General features: G+C 46.8%; 2 protein-coding genes across 3 annotated transcripts; one reads left to right on the top strand and one right to left on the bottom strand.

Annotated features, from left to right (window-relative positions):
- Positions 1–157: 157 nt before the first annotated feature.
- COA4 (cytochrome c oxidase assembly factor 4 homolog) lies at positions 158–2,300 on the top strand. Its single transcript, XM_088462464.1, has 2 exons — positions 158–242; positions 1,665–2,300. Exon 2 carries the CDS (start codon positions 1,670–1,672, stop codon positions 1,916–1,918), a length of 249 nt encoding a protein of 82 aa, XP_088318590.1. The 5' UTR covers positions 158–242; positions 1,665–1,669; the 3' UTR covers positions 1,919–2,300.
- A 6,954-nt stretch (positions 2,301–9,254) lies between these two features.
- MRPL48 (mitochondrial ribosomal protein L48) lies at positions 9,255–19,588 on the bottom strand. Of its 2 annotated transcripts, none has more exons than XM_088462462.1 (8): positions 19,507–19,588; positions 19,382–19,422; positions 18,553–18,614; positions 15,650–15,738; positions 13,943–14,112; positions 12,191–12,293; positions 11,596–11,685; positions 9,255–11,185 (listed from the first exon to the last, which is right to left on the bottom strand). In XM_088462462.1, the coding sequence occupies exons 1-8, from the start codon at positions 19,519–19,521 to the stop codon at positions 11,111–11,113; spliced, it is 645 nt and encodes a 214-aa protein (XP_088318588.1). In that variant the 5' UTR covers positions 19,522–19,588; the 3' UTR covers positions 9,255–11,110. The 2 variants fall into 2 exon arrangements, with proteins under 2 accessions (XP_088318588.1, XP_088318589.1); XM_088462463.1 differs by having other exon boundaries at positions 9,264–11,185; positions 18,574–18,614.
- Between the last annotated feature and the right edge of the window lie 1,728 nt (positions 19,589–21,316).

Raw genomic sequence — 21,316 nt, 5'->3', positions numbered from 1 at the left:
ATCCCAGGAGACATTTTGCGTGGGATCAGATGTATACGCTTCAACGGTAAAGATGGACTCCGCCAAAATGTCTGCCACCTGTGCTACGTGCGCAGGGAACCGGAGACAACAGGGATAGTAGGTTTGAAATGCAATGGGTTTCTCACTAGCAATGAGGCACGCACAAATGGGCAGCTGCCAGCCGTGTGTGAGGGCGGAAGGACACAGAGTAATAGAATAGAAGTGGCTGCACCCTGCACCAGGTGAGACAACTGGCCCTCTGCATTATACATGGTTACACAAAAACTGCACAGCCACATGTTGCTTATAGCCTTATAGAGTATATATATATATATATATATATATATATATATATATATATATATACACACACACACACACACACATACAGGTAACCCCTTCTGAGGGCACCTGGGCATTTGTTCTTTTTTGTATTTGTGCAGTCATGGCTTTATACCTGTATATGTAAGTATACATACATATGCTCTAAGCAATATGTGGCTCTGCAGCTTTAGTGTTACTAGCATTATCCTACCCACAAGGGTACCGGAGTCTGATATACAAGGCACATATTCAGTACAGAAATAGTCACGTTACCCTTATGAAGGCCGCCATGGTCATTCCCATGGAGAATAACCCAGGATAACTACGGTAAACTCCTATTACTGCTAATTTCATGGTGGTTTGCAATATACAGCAGTACACTCTGTAAGGGTGTTGTATTTTGTATGCTATACGAACGACTGTAATGCTGGGTACACGTGTGTACCCAGCGATGAGACCCGCCCACCCGCCGACGGCCCAACAAATCGGGCTGCCCATACACACTGGACGATCCTGTTCCCGATATGCCGGCTCCTGCAGCCTCCCGCATCATCTGATTGGAGTGTATGTTTAAAAGTTCAGACAATACTACTGACACCCCCCACGGGAGCGCGCACCGCACGATATAGTGCGAACACAGGACAATTTTAACGATTTGTCGTTCCGATGCGTCGGAATCGGGCAAATCGGTAGAAAAAAAAAAATTGTCTATTGTGTAGGGGCCTTAACTGTACAGGTGAAACCGAACATATCCGGGGGAGGGCTGTATATAGGATTCTCTGTATTTACCCCACCTATATTGTTGTCACCCAATTCCCCTGTTATAATGTGTGCATTAGTCGGGAATAATTTCAGTGGAAGTCGTGTACGGCACAGCAGGCAGGTTACGCAGTGTTTTTGTACGTCCCTGGAATTGGCGTTCTGGGTCAGGACAGTCTCATGTCCTTTGCAGTCTATTTGACAGCGCAATGAATTTCAGATCGCACCCTGGAGAGCTAATGGTGTGACAATATCCCAGGCTGGGGCACTTTTTCCACTGTTCCTCACATTCAGACGTAACATCCTGTGGATTGTCTGCACCAGGGCCGTAAGCTCAGCAGTTTCCCCCGGGTGGGAGGAGGTGAAATAAAACTCAGGGGTGCACGATGTTTAAAGTTTGTTGTTAAGAATGTATTCATCCTGGCAGGCGCTCAGTGTCCCCAGTCAGTTGCCTGAACATGGCCGTGAGGTGATAGTAACTATATTACTTCATAAACACAATCAGTGTAAGAAATATAGTAGTATGTGTCTCATTTTAATTATAAACATCTTACGTGCCCGTTATCTGTCCTCTGTCACAGATGAGATGTCCGCTCCGACACCGCAAGCTCACAACCGCAGTCGGAAACTGGAGGATGAGGAGGACCCGGTGGACGAGATGATTGGCCGGACCGGCTGCACGGCATTCCATTACGCTGTACAGGAATGTATGGTGGAGCACCAGGACTGGAGGAAGTGTCAGGCACAGGTGCAGAGCTTTAAGGACTGTATGCAGGACTATCAGAAAAAGAGAACGGAGGAACTCCTGAAGAAGAGGAGCCAGGTGCATGGGTAGGCTTCACCATTGGCCGAACTGGACACTGGGTCAACGGTGGCTGCAAGATCTGATATTTGCCTCAGGGAGTTGATGTTCTGTCTGCTTGGCAAAGATAAGGACGTGTTGTTATCCTCCATTATTTGGCCACTGTTGCGTTGGAATCAGTGTCTGATAATTGAGGTTTCTCATCTGAACAAATGTTATCCTGGGACGGAGCTGACGGGACCTTTATTGATCAGCTATTTGCACCTGTGTAGGAGTCATGATGTAAATATACCTCATACAGAAAATGGTGAGGTACCATCAGCGGTTTATATTTACAGTGACAGCCTTATACTAACGGATACAGATTCTATGAATGTCTATGGGATGTAAAGTTAATAAATAGATATTTATGGTTTGTGTGTGAACTTTCCTGATATCATTGAAGCAGTATCGCGAGATGTAGTCGGCATCACGGCATTCAGAACGGTGGCGGCAGGATCCTGACTGGTCAGAGTGCCGACAACTTCGAACGGTAAGTGTGAGGGTTAGGGTTGGGCTGCTGTGGGGAGGGTTAGAATTAAGGTAAGGGTTATTCTGAAATTACTTACCAAAATTTGCTGGCATTTCCACTGCCGGGATTCTGAATGCCGGATGCTGTACCCAGTATCACCTCAGGTTCAAGCAGCTGCAATAGCTCTGCACAGAGCTTGCATCTGCATTAGAGCTGCACAAGACTGTTAGTCAGGATCAGTTATGTCTGATAATGATTATCAGCCTACACAGCTGTGGAAGAAATTCTGGTGATAGCGCCATAGACCATGTCTTGCTGAGCAGAGGCCTAGATAAACTCTCCAAAGTCCCATCTAATATAATGTGACATGTCAGATACCCATTAGATGTAGCTTACAGTTAATATATATAATAAATCTAGGTTATTTATTACTAGTTAACATGTATATAGCACACACATATTCCGCAGCACTTATTTACTAAAGCTTCTACGCAGTCAAGTCACATTATTATGACCAGCAGCGAATAGCCAGAGTAACCGCCGTGTGCAGCACGTACAGCAGGTAGACTCATTAAGGTGCTGGTAGGTTGGCACGGGTATCTGGAGCCATGCTGACTGCAGTGCATCCCACAGCTGCTGGAGGGTGCATGGTGGAGTATCCATAGAGCGCACACAATGATCGAGGTGGTCCCACAGATGCTCAATTGGGTTCAAGTCCGGGGAATTAGGGGGCCAGGGACGTACTTGGAAGTCTTGGTCGTGCTCATCCAACCACTGTCGGACATTTCTATCCGTGTGACATGTCGCATTGTCTTGCTGGAAGATCCCATCCGCCTCAGGGAAGACAATCAGCACGTATGGGTGTACATGCTCTGCAAGGATGGATTCATAACCAAATCGGTTCAGGATGCCTTCAATATGGAAGAGTGGGCCCAGAGAATGCCAACAAAAAAATTCCCCAGACCATAACGCTGCCACCGCCAGCAATGGTTGCAGGGTCTTTGTTCTCTGATGTGTCTCGCCTGACACGTCAACGTCCATCCATTTGATGAAGCAGAAAAGGTGACTTATCGGAGAAGGCAACCCTTCACCAATCAGTGGAGGTCCAATTCCGATACAGGCGTGAAAATTGAATCCTTTTCCGCCGATGCACCTTCGTTGACATAGGTGCAGTGACCATCCATTTGCTTCGGAGCCCCCTACGCAGCAGCGTTCGCAGAACTGTCGTTTTAGACACATCTGGTGGCCCCCAGGTTCATTTTGACGGTGAGCTGTTACACTGTACTGTAGTGTGTTGGTTGGCCCTCACGCAACTTTCGTAGCCGACGTTCACCTCTCACATCAATGGCACGTGGTGCTCCGCTGTTTCCACGTCAGTAATTTGAAATGGTGCCATTTGTCCAGTCACGATGCACCTTCACCACAGCAGCACGCGACCAGTTCACAAACTGCGCTGTGTCAGAAATACGGCCACCCTTGGCCTGAAAGCCAATAATCATCCCTTTTTGATACTCCGATAAATTGCCCCTTTTACCCAAGACAGCAACGAGTGATATGTGTGCACACCTTATATACCCACCAAGCCAGCGCACGGCACGCGACGTACTTCATGGGCTACGAGCTGCCGACGTCTGAACTTGAAACTGCATCTGTACCCGGAGACCCGAGCCACGCAGCTAAAATGGCCACGATTGCCTAAACTTTCATGTTGCGCCTAATGTGGACTGTTTTGCACAGTGTGTTTAAGTATAACTAGCTGGGATACCAGGCGTTGCCCAGGTTGAAGAATGGACCTTGACGTACATCTTCATTTGTTACATTGCAGACCATGGCATATGAAAATGTGCTTCAAGGAAATGAGTAACTGTCAGTGCAGGTGCAGTGTGACAGTTGATCCTCTGACTCACTGCTCTTCCGTTGGAGCTCTGCCTGCCCCCTACTGGTACATATATTGGTTGCTATGGACATCACCACCTTTTTTACATTTGCACCATTTATCAATATATTTGCTGTGTGTGTGGAGGGATGGTGGTGTCCGCTTCAGGGTGCTGGTTAGGCTCCAACAGGCCAGTTTACCACTCTACTGCATACAATCCTAGTGACTGTCACAGATTACGTGACTTGTAGCAGCAGCGATAGGATTCTATTTTCCATTTTATAGTTCATTAGTATATACTTTATATATCACTTGTCCGGGAATCCTCTGGACAGTCCGGAAATGGCTTGATCAGTCCGGAGGCCTGTTCTTTCTGAACAGATGGGGTCTGGAAATCTTGGGCCACCATGCAGCTCTGCATTTGCCTGCCCACACCTGACAGCAGACAGTAACAGTGGCATCCATTACCAAGTGGCTATCACCGGCTATAACTAGAGGCAAGAGATCCCCACGGGGAGGACCCAGCATGAGGAATGCCGGGATACCGCACCAGCCGCTGTAAACAGAGACACCCAGACTCAGGAGGAGAGCCATACAGGGGAGACACACTGCCGCCATTCTCCACAAGTTATACGGGGAGGCAGACACTAATACTGAGTGACAGCATTTCCTCTGGATCCCGTGCACCTAAGCTAAAGGGATCTCACTTTGTGCTTTTTCAACTTGCCGGTGAGCGTTGCACACTATATGTACGCAACTAAACTATACAGAAGACTGTGACCAATTGTAATTCATCAGTGAGGATATATACCCAAAAGTTACCTTGTTTCAAATTTCACATCGTTTTATACAAGGACCGATTGAAGTCCAAGGGACACTATTTTATACATGTTTGTATTACTATGTGGTAGATTTGTTATATCTCATGTGTGTCGAAATTGCTAACATTGAATATGTATATTAAATTTGTTATATTTTACTAAGAGAAGCCTTGTCTAAATATTTGGTTTCAAAGTCAAGTTGTTATTACAGACTTTTGGGTTTATTAACTTTGAAAGCGCCTTTTTTTTTTAAAAAAAATGACACTAGGGTGTCTCCTGTGTATAATGTAATCAGTTGTAGACAGCAGGTAATTTGGGGAGAAACACAGTGCATCAGGTCTAGGTTTTCCTGTAGGACAGAAGGGGCATAGGTTAGTAATTCAATTACTGTTTAATCCAAATTCCAAATAGATAACTTATTTTTGGTGTGTACCACAGTGTAAGGGGGGGGGGGGAAATCATCCCTGTTTGGTATTCCAGAAATGAACTAAATCAACAGGTTCCTGCGAAATTGAAGTTATATTTAATTTAGGGAGAAGGTTTCCCGGTTTGTGAACTAGTCTTAATTGTTTAAAAGGATAAATGGATGGAAATTACCCCCTGCTGAATTCTGCCTCTGAACTGGATGACGGACAGGCTCTGTAATCTCTTATGTGCGTATCCACAAGACACGTGAGAGATTTACCTTCTGACCATCCCTAGAGGAGTGCAACATCTGTATGCTGTATTATTCCTAAGCGCCGTCCGCAAAGGAATTGTCTTTTTAAAAGTAATTTGAAGTTAATAGAGATCCTCTAGCTTCAAGACATGCGACCACGGAATAGCGCCAGAATGCTATTCCATTTTACGTTTCTCCTGTGGTTGAGCCCAGTGTCTCGAAGTTCAAGTCCTCTGCCCGCTACCGAGAGCTGCACTGGTTCATGGGAAGTGGCCAGTGAGTAATTAAGCCAACACCAACCAGGAAGTATTACAGTATACGCAGGAATAAGTGCCTGGGATAAGCGGTTTCAGGGCCTGATTCAGAGCCGGACGCTCTGACCAAAGCACTCGCTCTGAATCAGGGCCCTCCTACCTAAAAATGCAGCGGCCTCTTGGACGCTCGCATAGCTGTGGGTTACCACCCACAGCTATAGCGAGCGTCCATGATGATGGTCGCGATGGTCTGCGACGAGACCCTGCGGTAGGGTCTCGTGGCCGCAAGCCCTGGAGTGATTTTGGCTCTATCAGAGCCAAAATCACTCCCACTGACATCACTAGTGATGTCAGTGGGGCCGGACCCAGACGGTAGGCGTTCCCATGGGAACGCCTCCGTCTGGCAGCCACGCCCCCGGAACGCCCACCAAAGGGGGCGTGCTGTCAGTCACCATCGACAGCACGCCCCCTTTGGTGCGAGACCCGGAGCGACAGCTTGGCTGTCGCTATGCGGGTCTCGCGCATGCGCACGACGGAGCTCCCTCCGTCGTGCACATGCATATTAGGGCACCATCGACCCGCTTGCGAGCGGGTCTAAATTAGGCCCTCAGGTCCCAGTGTAGGAGCCTGGTGGCGGCAGAGACTTACCTGCCCAAGATGTTGAAGGAGACTATTAGAGCAGCTTATTTCAGTGCCGTATAACGTTATCTGTCTGAGTAAAACATATATATCTGGGATGTGACATTTCTGGAGTTGCACAATTTGCTATTTTGCACATCTCTCACCTAAGAGATATGTAAAGAAATCTATAAAGTAATTGTTTAGAATAGACTAAAGCTAGGTACACACTATACAATTATTGGGCTGATTTGCCAATAATAGGGTGATCGTCCTGTTTTTTTGCGTAGTGTGTAGGCGTGAGCTCTTTGTCCAAATGCCAATAAAACGCTCCAAAAACTGTTTCAAAGATCGGATCGATCAGACTGGCCAGCATGTAACGGCTGATAGGTCCTGATATCGTACAGTGTATGGGTCATTCACGGTAATCAGAGCATGTTGACTACGATATTTTATGTTTACCTTATTATTCTTGTGAGCAGACATATGCAAATTATTGATCCACGAGACAAAAAATCTGCAGATTTCTCATTTAAATTGTATAGCGCGTGCTGTCGATATCGGGACCTCCCACTGGTAGAAAAATTGCGCCACCTGCCAGTTCGAGTGAAAAATCACAGTGTGTATTTAGCTTTACAAGTAAACTAAAAAGTATGCATCACTGATAGATAGATAAATTTGAGATAGCTATATATATATATATATATATATATATATATATATACACACACACACTGTATATGGGATAGATAGATATGATATATATATGGGATATATAGATACAGTAGATAGATATGAGATGGGATGCAGTTAAGAGACCGGAGGCCGCTGGAATCTTGACAAGGGAGTTAAGATAGGCCTGTGTTATTGGAGAGAGGAGAACCTTCCAGAAGGACAACCATCTCTGCAGCAATCCCCCAATCAGACCTGTATGGTAGAGTGGCCAGATGGAAGCCACTCCTTAGTAAAAAGCACATGGCAGCCCGCCTGGAGTTTGGCAAAATGCACCTGAAGGACTCTCAGACCATGAGAAACACAATTCTCTGTTCTGATGAGACAAGGATTGAACTCTTTGGCGTGAATGCCAGGCGTTCTGTTTGGAGGAAACCAGGCACCGCTCATCACCAGGCCAATACCATCCCTACAGTGAAGCATGGTGCTGGCAGCATCATGCTGTGGGGATGTTTTTCAGCGGCAGGAACTGGGAGACTAGTCAGGATAGAGGGAAAGATGAATGCAGCAATGTACAGAGACATCCTGGATGAAAACCTGCTCCAGAGCGCTCTTGACCTCAGACTGGGGCGACGGTTCATCTTTCAGCAGGACAACGACCCTAAGCACACAGCCAAGATATCAAAGGAGTGTCTTCAGGAGAACTCTGTGAATGTCCTTGAGTGGCCCAGCCAGAGCCCAGACTTGAATCCAATTGAACATCTCTGGAGAGATCTGAAAATGGCTGTGCACCTCCAACCTGATGGCGCTTGAGAGGTGCTGCAAAGAGGAATGGGCGAAACTGCCCAAACAAAGGTGTGCCAAGCTTGTGGCATCATATTCAAAAAGACTTGAGGCTGTAATTGCTGCCAAAGGTGCATCACCAAGTATTGAGCAAAGGCTGTGAGTACTTATGTTCATGTGATTTCTTCTTTTTTTTTTATTATTACATTTGCAAAAATCTCAAAAAAACTTTTTACACGTTGTCATTATGGGGTATTGTGTGTAGAATTTTGAGGGCAAAAATTAATTTATTCCATTTTGGAATAAGGCTGTAACATAACAAAATGTGGAAAAAGTGAAGCGCTGTGAATACTTTCCAGATGCACTGTATATAGATAGATATGAGGTAGATAGATAGATATGAGGTAGATAGATAGATAGTTAGTTCTCAAACTCGGTCAATTATCCTTTTTATCCCCAATGCAGCACAATTACAGAGATCTGCACAATGCCCATATGCAAAATAATTGTTAGGCTACAAAGGCTCAGTGTCTTCTGCATTCAGCTGTCAAAAACTAATCAGAAATAACGGTCGCCTCTGTGCGCGGAGCCGTGTGTGTGCGTGTTTAATCATCACACAACTAAACATGGCTGGTCCAATCCCCAATATTTTGTTGTTCAATTAAATTTGAAAAAAAGATCCACTAGACAATATACAGTATTATACTGCTTTTATACCTCAATTCTGGGTCTGACCCGGAGGTTGAACCAGGGTTCCAAACCAGATCAGACCCGGAATTTAGTCGGCGCCAACCCAGGATATTCCAGAGTCGGTGCCGTTCACACCGGAGCAGGGTCTGCAGTGACCCTGCTCTTCTGGTGTGGAAGTGTACGCTTGGAGATGACATCATCTCTAAGCGCCACCGAAGCCGGCATGCGGCACGCTCCAGGTCATCGCGACCCGGATCGTGCCGTTTACACTGCAGGGTTTCACGGGTTATTCCCGTGTTAAACCCTGCAAGTTACCTGGGTTGGATTGCCGGGTCACTCCACCCTGTCCCCTTTTACACCAAGGAGGTACCTGGGTTAACCCTGCAATAACCAAGGTTTTAGCTCTGGTGTAAAAGGGGTATCATTAAGCGGCATAATAATAGGAGAGCTTCTTGAAAACAAGTTCTGACATATATTGATTGCTATGGACATCCCCTTTATTTTATTTGCACCATTTATCAATATATATGGTGTGTGTGTGGGGGCATCAGGTTTAGGATGCTGGTTAGGCTCCGGCAGGCCAGGTTACCGCTCTCCTGCATACAATCCTAGTGACTGTCACAGACTACGTGACTTTTATCAGCAGTGATAGGATTCCGTTTTCCATGTCATTGCTTAATAGTTTATACGGTATACCATTCATCCGGGAATCCTCTGGACAGTCCGGAAATGGCACGATCAGTTGGGAGAACTGTTCTTTCCGAACAGGTGGTGTCTGGAAATTTTGGGCCACCATACAGCTCCGCATTTGCCTGACACTGCCGGCCCGCAGCACATCTTTTGTCCTCCCCAAAGCCACCCCTGGCACAATGATTTCCGGGCGCCTAAGCAAGCCCTTCTCTGCCCGCCTCCTGCTGCGAATCAGACAGCGCGGAGAGTGCTGCTAAGCTGAGCCTGACCGACAACGCACAGGAGGTCTTCCCGTTGTCCTGAGGAGGACTACAGACAACAGTCACTTGTGGGGAGTAGGCAGCATTGCTCTGGGCTGGTACATAAGGAACATGAGCGTCTTTGAGGCACATCAGGAGCAGGCTCTGAACTGGCACTTAAAGGGGCATTAGGGGGCCAGGTCCATGGCTCTGTCAAATAAAGGGGGATCGGGGCTGGCACATAGAGGAGCATGAGGAATCTCTGGGCTGGCATGTAAAGGGACAAGAGAGGGTCTGGAAGATACATAGATAAGGTGCACCAGTGGGTTCTAAGATATATAGACTGAGGTTATGGTCACGGCCCAGTCTGGGAATATGGAAAAGAAAAAGGTGGTTTTCATAGTAAAATATTGAGTCTGATTGTAAGGGCCTGAATCAGACCCGCTCGCTAGGCTGCGTTCGCATAGCCTGCCGATGTTTGCAATCTGCGCATGCGTACAAAGGCGCAGTGCGCAAACTAGTCCATGCGATCGGGAAGCGTCCACACCCTGTACAGACGCTCCGCAAGCATGAGTGACAGGATGTGCCATTTGTGGGTGGTGATGGGGGGGGGTCGATGGTGACAGGGGGTGTGGTGGTGCGAAAGCAGGCATCTGTGTGTCTGAACGCCGTTTCAGGGGCGTGCATAAGACGCAGCGTCAGCATACACGTCACATGGCTGAATTACACACAGCGACACTCGTAGTACTTGCGGGAGGGTATGGTCAGCCAAAAGTGCTGCGTATGGGGCCGATGTTACCGATTGTATAATACACTTCCTGGCGATGACGTGTGTTACTAAGGGAAAGTGGGCGTCTTGTGTCAGGCTGGTGGGCGTCTAAATACATACCGCGATCACAGCAAGACAAATAGTGGGCGTGCTAATGTCTTGCTAGCGATCGCGGGATTTGCATACTTTGTGAACGCAGCCTAACGAACGGGTCTGAATCAGGCCCTAAGTTCTCTGCTCACTATATCGCCCACCTGACAGTTTGCGCTGATGTGTATCTATCTTGTGGCTGGGCGAGGGTCCCATGCGCTTCTGAGATCTTCTACTATTAGTTCCCAGTACACCTGGCAGGAGGCCGCTCTGTGGTCCTCTCTGTAGTGTTACCTGCAGCCTTCCTGCCCGATTTCAGGGTATATGTCCGATAAAGCCGGCACAATTCATCCAACATGTTTCCAGAAAAACTTTTTTTTTTTTTAATTATAAATATGACATGTACATCTTCCTAACAAGCGTCTGTGTCTTCTACACAGACACGAGGTCACGTTCTGCTGACACCCGGTCTCTGAAAATCCTTGGTCCCTGGTTCTCCATCTCAGGGACTCGATAGTGTCTACAGATCGGTGGATGGATTAGTTCCAGGGGCTTCAGATCATGGACGCCCTCAGGTTCTCCAGGTCTGGACGAGATTTGAATCTCTCCAGGTAATCTTCCTCCGTATGCTGGGGGGGGGGAGGAATATTACATCAGTATCAGAAATGACAGATTTCACATAAAGGAGACACATCCATCAACACGTTACCCGAGTACTTACTGCCCCAAACATCTGCCATGTATAATAATAATAAGTACTGAGCATTTAGGAGATGTGACTACACCATCCAAAGCCATCTCCTGGTTTTTGCCCCATGCAGGGCTATTATGTATCACACTTCAACTCTCCTCCACAACCATCTTCATAATGCAGTTGTCAGCGACCCCTCAGTCCCAGGACAAATCACAAGGCAGAAACTGTTCGGTATTTTCCTCTTTTTAATAAAATAAAAAATGACGAATGTGGGCGTTAAAGGTGCAGCTAATTAATTATAGTAATCCAAAATATGGCAAATCCCACATAAATCATTTCCTTTACCTCTTTAACCAGAAGCTGGACACCCTCAGGCTGGTTCATCATCAGAACTTCCAGGATCACAGGAGCCAAAGTGGCAGCGAGCCCACTGACCTGCAGACCACACAGGAGACGCTACGGTTACTGTACAGAGCACACCTAGAATTACAGCCATGTTTCTGATGGGTGTGGTATGAAAGATCGACAGTGATAAAAAGTCAACTGGTTCTGAAGGTCGACATTTACCATATCAACACTAAAATGTCAACACGATTTTTTTTTTTTTTGAATCTTATTTTAGTCTAACCCTAAAAATCATGAAAAAAAACAAACAAAATGTTTACATTTTAGTGTCGATATGTTAGATGTTGACCTTTTGCATGTGTCAACCATTTGATCCTGTTGACCTAAATACATGTCGACCTTTTCACTGCCCCCGCTGTGGTAACTGACATGATTTGTGGCGTATTGTGCATTAGCCAAATTGCAGCAGCGGTAAGCTCAGGTGGATGGTGATCATGTGCATTTATAATAAGAGGGTGCGGTTACCGGGCGTCGGTTCTCTTATTGTGCTCACCGGGGGGAGCGAGGTGGTAACGAAGCGCCATCTTCTACCTACCTGCACAACCCTCTCGTGGGAGCTCAGCACGGAGTCCAAAAACATCTTGTTCCCCACATCTTGCAGGAGCATCAGCTCTTTAGTCTTCGTCGGCTTTGCGTAGCTACAAAGACAACGACTATTATTCAATGACATCCAACAGCAGAACGATAGTCATGTTATCTTATGATGACTATACTAACCTCAGTAAGACAATGGACTTACAAGACAAGGACGCAGTAAGACAAGGACGCAATGCTGATATTTTCGCAGAACGGGCAATTGTTGGCTAATGCGCGGACAACGCCATTGTGTTCATCTGCTCTCTGCGTGTCAGGGGAGCTGCAGTGTTTGCTGCTGGTCAGACTAACAGGAATTGGTATGAAATATCGCCGGCCGCATGGGGTGCCTAACCCTAACCTCCCCCACAAGTGCCTAACCCTAATCCCCCCTGTAAGTGCCTAAACCCCCCCTTCTCCGCTGCCTAAACCTAAGTCTCCCCCAGGGGTGCCTAACCCTAACCCTCCCTCCCCCTAGCCTAACCCTCCCGGGTGGTGCCTAACCCCAAGTCCCCCCCGCGGCTGTCCGCTCGCGGTGCCCGGCATCCCTTCGATCGGATTGCCGGGCGCCGGTCTCCCGGCGTCGGTGAAATGAGCGGCGTCTACATCTAGACACCGGCCATTTCACCCTCGTCGGGAAGCTGGCTGTTGGTATAATGTCAGCCGGCTTCCCGATTGCATCCCGACTAACATGCTGCATAACTGCCTGCTGATGAGCGACGACGGTACCGATGTTTACGCTGTTGCACATCGCCTGGTGGATAGAAGGCGACAGTGGGCGCCCCTGTGCTCATCTGTGCTCTGCGAGGCATTAGCAGCTGCGATTGTAGTACTATAAGTCTCTGAATCAGGCCCTAAGTTAGGATGAACCGTTACTACCTGCCCTGTGTGGCAGGAGCCCCATATCACTACTCTGTGCTGTAGGAAGACCCGGCTCCTTCCACTGTCTAAGATTTCATCCCCACTGACATAAATATCAGTGTGCGCCTTCCTGCTGCCTCCATTCCTCTAATGCAGAGGTTCCCAAACGCGGTCCTCAAGGCTCCCCAACAGTTCAGGTTTTGGAGATATCCATGGTTGAGCACAGGTGGCTAAATCAAATTGGCTGAGGTAATAATTAAGTCACCTGTGCTCAACCATGGATATCTCTAAAACCTGAACTGTTGGGGAGCCTTGAGGACCGCGCTTGGGAACCTCTGCTCTAATGTCATTGTCACATCACTACTCTCCTGATATACTCTGTACTGCTTGGGAAATCTGTTCCTCCCACTATATAACTCTCAGTCTGTGGCTTCCTGCTTGCTCCAATCTCCTCCTCATATCACTGCCCCTGTCACATGCAGCCCTGTCCTCACTAAACATATAACTCATCTCCTGATATACTCTGTGCTGCTTGGGGAATCTGTTCCTCCCACTGTATAACTCTCAGTCTGTCGCTCCCTGCTGCCTCCATTCCCCTCCTCACATCATGTCACATGCAGTCCTGTCCTTACTAACACATCACTCATCTCCTGATATACTCTGTGCTGCTGGGGACCCTGCTCCTCCGACTATATAACTCTCAGTCTGTGGCTTTGTGCTGCCTCCATTCCCCTCCTCACATCATGTCACTGCCCCTGTCACATGCAGCCCTGTCCTCACTAACACATCACCTGATATACTCTGTGCTGCTGGGGACCCTACTCCTCCCACTATACAGTCTGTGATCTCTCACCTCTCCTCCACTCTAATGGACATCTGGTTACAGAAATTATGGATATACTGAGAAAAATGTTCCACATAGACCATGTTGTGTCCGGAGACGCAGAAGTTCAGGACGCCGTACTCGTAGTCCGTGCCGGGTTTTATCTCTTTTTTTTGGAACTTGTTTTTCTTCTTCGGATCCTAGTGAGGGAATCAAACACCAATTAGAGGATGAAGTAATAGGAGGACATCCAGCAACACAAGTACAGAATCCTTCTACCCTGAGGCAGGAGAGAGTGTGCTGCTCCCTATAAAAGCCTGAGGCACGAGGTAGCCAGAAGTGAAGGCCTGTAGAGGTTATTGGGGTCAGCAACGAGTTGGGCCTTTTTATGGTCCAGTTACACGGCTCCTGGTGATAGATTGTTCTAAAGCTGGAGGCCTGTGATTGCTGCTGGTAACCCCCTCTGACAAGCGTAAGCTGATGGGGAAAGCCCTGCTGACATTCATACCTCCCTGCATGAGACACTGGTGGATGATTTCAGACCCCTCATCGTCCTATCTTCCACGTGAGGGAGGAAGAGAAGTCTGTTCTCCTGCGCCCTGCCTCGTAACTTTCCCCCACTGCTAACTGAGAAAAGCCCTTCTCTGATCACAGAGTTACAGTAAAATGTTTTCATGATGACTTTGGTGCGGAGGCCTCTGTAGTGTTCATTCTAGCACCCTGCATCTCTCATACCCCGTGCAGTTCCTCTTTCCTGCGTGGGGTGTCGCTCTCTGCTCTGGTGCTTCTAGCACACTCAGTTAATGCAACAAACTACTGAGATACAGACCAGAGTGTGCTAGAAGCACCAGAGCAGAGAGCGACAGCCCAGGCAGGAAAGAGGAACTGCACGGGAGAGGTGCTGGGTGGTACAATGAACACTACACCTCTGTACTACAGCAATGATCTTGATTGTCAGTAATTCATGACTGGTTTGAGTCTCCACTAATAACGGACTCAATATTGTGTTTAACCATTTAATTGGCTAATATTTTTTGTTTTCCAAAAACGCTCAGAAATTGGCGGTTTTTATTTTGATTGAATTACTTGAAGAACATCTTTTTAAAACATCCAACATGATTTAATAAAAATTTATTTATTTTGTTAAACGCTGTATACCAGAAAAACATCGGTAGCTGTGGTGTCAAACAATCAATGTTTATATGGATGGTTGAACCTATCGCCCATCGATGGTACAGTCAACGGCCATCACTACTATATACCGTAAAAATGTGGCCAGTGCTCTGCTGCTTATAGGTCCTGCTGCGGGCAGGGTATACATTGAGGGGTGGGGCTTGCTCCCATTTTCCCGGGCTGACTCTAGCAGGGCTGGGGAAGGGAGAGGAGGATCACCCTGTTTGCTCGCTTGCCCGGCGGCTTCTCCGTCCACTTTGCAGCCGAAGGTGGGTCGTCGCCTGGTTGAACCTTGCAGGGCGGGGGAGGAAGAGGATGACAGCGCCATCAGCGCGCTGTGCTGGTATGTATTTTCCCGGCGTCTGCTCTGACCTCATCAGCCGCCGGGCTGCCACTTGCAGTGCAGGGGGAGGGAGAGGATGACAGCGCCGACAGAGCGCTGTTGGTTTGTATATTCTCGGCGGCTGCTCTGTCCTCTCTGCAGCCGCCGGGTGTGGTTGCAACTATGCCAGGCAAGTGGTTAATACTAACCCTGAGTAAAGAAATAAACAGTAAAATCCTTACCGTCTCCGGTGGTAGCAGGTGCCTGTATCTGCCAATTCCATGTGTAGGCTGGGACTTGTAGTGTCTCTGGCTGTCCTGTTTCAGGAACCCTGTATTATGACAAGAGAACAAGTGTATATATATCACTTTAATAATCGGACATTTTTTATCCATTTTGACCTTAGAGGGACAGACCAATTTTCCTCTGGGAGGCTGAATTGGATGTGACCCAGTAGCTCAGTTCTCAGGTAGTCAGACCTTTTCTGGGGCAGATTCAATTAGATGCAAACTAAAGTCATGCAACTTTTTACCTCGGATATAACCCATGGCCACGGCTGTTTTTTGTGATTAAATTACAAATTCACGTTAACATGGGTCTCAAAGGAAGAACTCACAGATTTTAGCCCGAAAATCCAGAGTAGATGATAACCATGTACCCTTGGGACACCCCTCCTAATGGATAGTAATGTATTTAGTGGTGTTTAAATAGCAAATTATGGCCAATAATGACAGGTCATGTTTCATGTTATTTTCTCTAAAAAGGGAGGATTAGGGATAGCATACCTACCACACCTGTCTGGATCTTGACTGTGCGGGGTTACGGAGCCGGGATCTGAACCGGAGGCTATTGACGCACGACTTCACAGTATGGAGCACGCAACTAATGGAATCTCCCCCCATTCACCTGGGGCCTGATATTGCAGCGTGTATGAGCAGCTTTGTAGGCTCAAAAACTATATTAAACCATAAGTGCCTGAGAGGTCATCCCTAAGTGGATAGGAGACCAACCTTACCTCACGTTCAACCCCAAACTGGAGCAATGTGGGGCCAAATTTCTCACACTTCACCTGTAGCTGATCACAAACCATCGCTCTCTGTACTCAGACATTGTTACAGACAGGAAATGCGGTGTGCACAGACACAAAATGCTCCCCCCAATCACAGCTTTATCTGAATACCTGAGCAGCTCATGGAACATGTACATATACTGTATACGATGACAGTAGCAACTTTTTTATATAATGTTAGTTGCACGATGTCCCTTCAGCCTTCAGAATCATCCCAGTTTGAAGTAATAAAATAATGATGCAGGGTCCTGCCCGTAGGGGCGAAGGCCGAGATCCACTGAGGTAACCAGGTTTATCACTGGTATAGTGAAAATTGTGGCTGCAGTCTGTCATGTATGCCTCCATTGCTGAGCTCCTGATATCACCGACTAGGACTATTTCACACTATGCTGAATGCAGAAGCTCCAGGATTTGCTTTATTAGTGTTCATTCTAGCACCCTGCACCTGTCACACCCCGTGCAGTTCCTCTTTCCTGCCTCAGGTGTCGCTCTCTAGCACACTCCTCTGGTCTGTAGTTTGTTGCATCAGCTGAGTGTGCTAGAAGCACCAGAGCAGAGAGCAACACCCCAGGCAGGAAAGAGGAACTGCACAGGTTGTGACAGGTGCAGGGTGCTAGAATGAACACTATTTATTATTTTAAGACCAAAAAAAACATCAATGTAGGATGGCAAAAAGAAATCCCAGAGGCAACGAGCATCACAATTACTGTACAATCATCCACAATTACAATATGGCTGTATCGCCATGTTTTATTCCGCAAATATAAATTCACGTTTAGGCAGCAATCAGCTGACATATTCTAGTGTAATAAATGAACAAACCATTTACAATATGAGGAAAGGAGAAGGTTCATAGGGGTACTCTGAACGGGCGCGCCAATTACAGAGGCCGAACCAGCCCTGACATGGCAGCGTTTTGTCCAGTGACAAGTATCCACTTTTCCATTTCAATGAACGCTATTTGCGTCGCTGCTATGTAACATGCAATAATGTTGTTTTATGGTGGCTTGAGGAAACAGGTTTCCTACGAAGCATCGCCTGACGGGCACCGCCCATGTGAGCTTCTCTACATTACTCATTAGAGGAAAGCAGAGGATCCTCATTCACAGCACCCGATACTATGTGTGGTGGGGACACGCACTTTATCTGTGCTATCCTGCAAACCTGCGATACAGTATAATGTGCCCTACTATGACAGCACACTAATATCACAGTATAGAGCACATATTCATTTACAGGTGGCAGGGACCCAGGAACTGCCAACAGCAGCTGGAAATAGAACAGCTAAGAGCTGGGACTCAATATCCACACCATGGGACCATCAGCAGTAAGCTTGGGACCACGGCCATTAAGTCAATATATCCAATATTAAAATAAATACCTGTTAATTATGTGGGTGACACTTGAAATAGAGAAGACACTCTCACATGAGCCCCGCTGCTAGCTGGCAGGTGTTTACAGACACTAGGCAAGATTCAGAGACGGACGCTAATGCGATCGCAACTGCGTATTCGTACGCAACGCAGTTGCAGAAATATGCAAATGTCAGCAGAGATCACCTGATCATTAAGACGCCCACTGCTGCCTTCTCACCTGCGCGCGACTACGCATACCTACGTAAACATCGAAGTACATCGGCGCCCATCTGTCGCTCACTTGGCGATGGATTCCTCTGTGCGTGCGTGATCGCAAAGCGAACGCAGTGCGGTGCATACGCAATGGCAAACAATCGAGAAAATTGCATTAGCGTCTGTCTCTCAATCTGGCCCAATGTGAATGAGGTTGGCAGCATGCGGGAGAGCAGGGTCATAAAAAAAAACCAATATGTCTGTCTATGGTCAAAAATAAAATACAGTTGAGCACTAAAAAACACAAAGCAGGGTCCTGCACGACTCGTACGCTGGGTCATATGGCGACCATATAATTAACAAGTATATAAACATATATTACCATGGATATGGGAGGATTGGTTAGATACATATAACAAATTAAAATAACAATATTTAATTGCAGAACCACCTTAAAGTTTTGCAAAAATAAAACCCTTGATGGCGTATTTACCATTATTGTATATACCTGGAAATGAAAATGACTTACTAGGACCACAGCAGAGAAGCCCATTGCTTGCTGAAAGCCTTCTGTATAGAAGATTAGAAAAAAACATAATAAATATAACACGTTTCAACTAGAACTAGTATAAGATCTAATTCTGCATTGACAGCATATTATATAATAATTATAGACCCTCCTGAGGAAAACGAAGCTGGAATAAAAAAAAACACACAAAAAAAACAATTCCAGGAAAAAATGCAGCCTAAAAGTGCTTAAGGTCACTGGCCGTGGATGCTTAATCATACAGAGACAAAATTACATGCTGTAACAACCCAGTCGTGGTGGAACTACAAGTCCCAGCATGCACCATATTGAAAAAATAAAAAAATAAAAATAAATCAGTGTCCAGTGACATTAGCCAGCATATGGAGGACATTGGAGCACTACTACCCTCATCGTGTTGTGTTACATAAATATAATTGTCATTTATATTGTTTGAATTTTAAAGGGAGAGATGTACTAAGCCTTGAAAGTGATAAAGTGGATGGAGATAAAGTACCAACCAATCAGCTCCTATCAGTTTACAGGCTCTGAAAAATGAGTTAGGAGCCGATTGGTTGGTACTTTAACACTTTTCAAGGATGAGTACATCGCACCCTGATCAGCAGATAATGCCCAGAAAAGTCTGTGTGATGGGAATAGTATATAAGGGGCAGAAGAGGAAGCAGAATGCGATTGGTCACTATTGTATAACATAGCCATGGGCCTGTCCCTGCAGAATAGAGATGGCTGACATCTTTGCTGGGACTTGTGTGGTTCCCCCACAGCAGAGGGCATGGAGACGGGTCCTTACTGGCAGAGAGCCGCGGTGTGTCTGAGCAGAGGTGGCAGCATCTGGGGGCATAAACACAGGCAGCATCAGACCCTGCACCCACCTCACCCTTCTCCCTCCTCACCCCCAACCACCATAATACTCACCTCAACGCACCGCATGGGGGACAGGATGCACAGTGCACATCATGTCCGTCACTGAACTCCTTCCCCAGGAGCAGACGCAGCAGGTTCCATCTCTCTCATGTTATTAGAGTTTAGAGAGTAGACCCACTGGGAAGATCCCTCCTTCAAAATACACTTAGACAATGGAAACCTGATATTATAAAAAAAAACATTATTTAAATCTCTTCTGTCATAAATGTGACAGGGACACACAGTGAGTGACAGAATGGGGAATGAATGTGACAGAGACACATAGTGAGTGACAGAATGGGGAATGAATGTGACAGGGACACATAGTGAGTGACAGAATGCGGAATGAATGTGACAGGGACACATAGTGAGTGACAGAATGGGGAATGAATGTGACAGGGACACACAGTGAGTGACAGAATGCGGAATGAATGTGACAGGGACACATAGTGAGTGACAGAATGGGGAATGAGTGTGACAGGGACACATAGTGAGTGACAGAATGGGGAATGAATGTGACAGGGACACATAGTGAGTGACAGAATGGGGAATGAATGTGACAGGGACACAGTGAGTGACAGAATGGGGAATGAATGTGACAGGAACACATAGTGAGTGACAGAATGGGGAATGAGTGTGACAGGGACACATAGTGAGTGACAGAATGGGGAATGAGTGTGACAGGGACACATAGTGAGTGACAGAATGGGGAATGAGTGTGACAGGGACACATAGTGAGTGACAGAATGGGGAATGAGTGTGACAGGGACACATAGTGAGTGACAGAATGGGGAATGAATGTGACAGGGACACATAGTGAGTGACAGAATGGGGAATGAATGTGACAGGGACACATAGTGAGTGACAGAATGCGGAATGAATGTGACAGGGACACATAGTGAGTGACAGAATGGGGAATGAATGTGACAGGGACACATAGTGAGTGACAGAATGGGGAATGAATGTGACAGGGACACATAGTGAGTGACAGAATGGGGAATGAATGTGACAGGGACACACAGTGAGTGACAGAATGCGGAATGAATGTGACAGGGACACATAGTGAGTGACAGAATGGGGAATGAATGTGACAGGGACACATAGTGAGTGACAGAATGCGGAATGAATGTGACAGGGACACATAGTGAGTGACAGAATGGGGAATGAATGTGACAGGGAAACATAGTGAGTGACAGAATGGGGAATGAATGTGACAGGGACACATAGTGAGTGACAGAATGGGGAATGAATGTGACAGGGACACATAGTGAGTGACAGAATGGGGAATGAATGTGACAGGGACACAGTGAGTGACAGAATGGGGAATGAATGTGACAGGAACACATACTGAGTGACAGAATGGGGAATGAGTGTGACAGGGACACATAGTGAGTGACAGAATGGGGAATGAGTGTGACAGGGACACATAGTGAGTGACAGAATGGGGAATGAGTGTGACAGGGACACATAGTGAGTGACAGAATGGGGAATGAGTGTGACAGGGACACATAGTGAGTGACAGAATGGGGAATGAGTGTGACAGGGACACATAGTGAGTGACAGAATGGGGAATGAGTGTGACAGGGACACATAGTGAGTGACAGAATGGGGAATGAATGTGACAGGGACACATAGTGAGTGACAGAATGGGGAATGAATGTGACAGGGACACATAGTGAGTGACAGAATGCGGAATGAATGTGACAGGGACACATAGTGAGTGACAGAATGGGGAATGAATGTGACAGGGACACATAGTGAGTGACAGAATGGGGAATGAATGTGACAGGGACACATAGTGAGTGACAGAATGGGGAATGAA

The sequence above is a fragment of the Taudactylus pleione genome, unplaced genomic scaffold (assembly GCF_031769625.1).
Source record: "Taudactylus pleione unplaced genomic scaffold, aTauple2 ptg001248l, whole genome shotgun sequence".
Taxonomy (NCBI): Eukaryota; Metazoa; Chordata; class Amphibia; order Anura; family Myobatrachidae; genus Taudactylus; species Taudactylus pleione.
This window is presented reverse-complemented; position numbering and strand designations above follow the sequence as displayed.

What these genes read in the sequence shown, in the direction of transcription:
- COA4 (XM_088462464.1), top strand. Translation starts at nt 1,670, where the DNA reads ATGTCCGCTCCGACACCGCAAGCTCACAACCGCAGTCGGAAACTGGAG.
- MRPL48 (XM_088462462.1), bottom strand. An exon ending in ACCTGCTACCACCGGAGACG is followed by an intron (nt 14,113 to 15,649) that starts GTAAGGATTTTA and finishes TTCCCTCACTAG; the next exon opens with GATCCGAAGAAGAAAAACAA. An exon ending in TCCAGCTTCTGGTTAAAGAG is followed by an intron (nt 11,186 to 11,595) that starts GTAAAGGAAATG and finishes CCCCCCCCCCAG; the next exon opens with CATACGGAGGAAGATTACCT.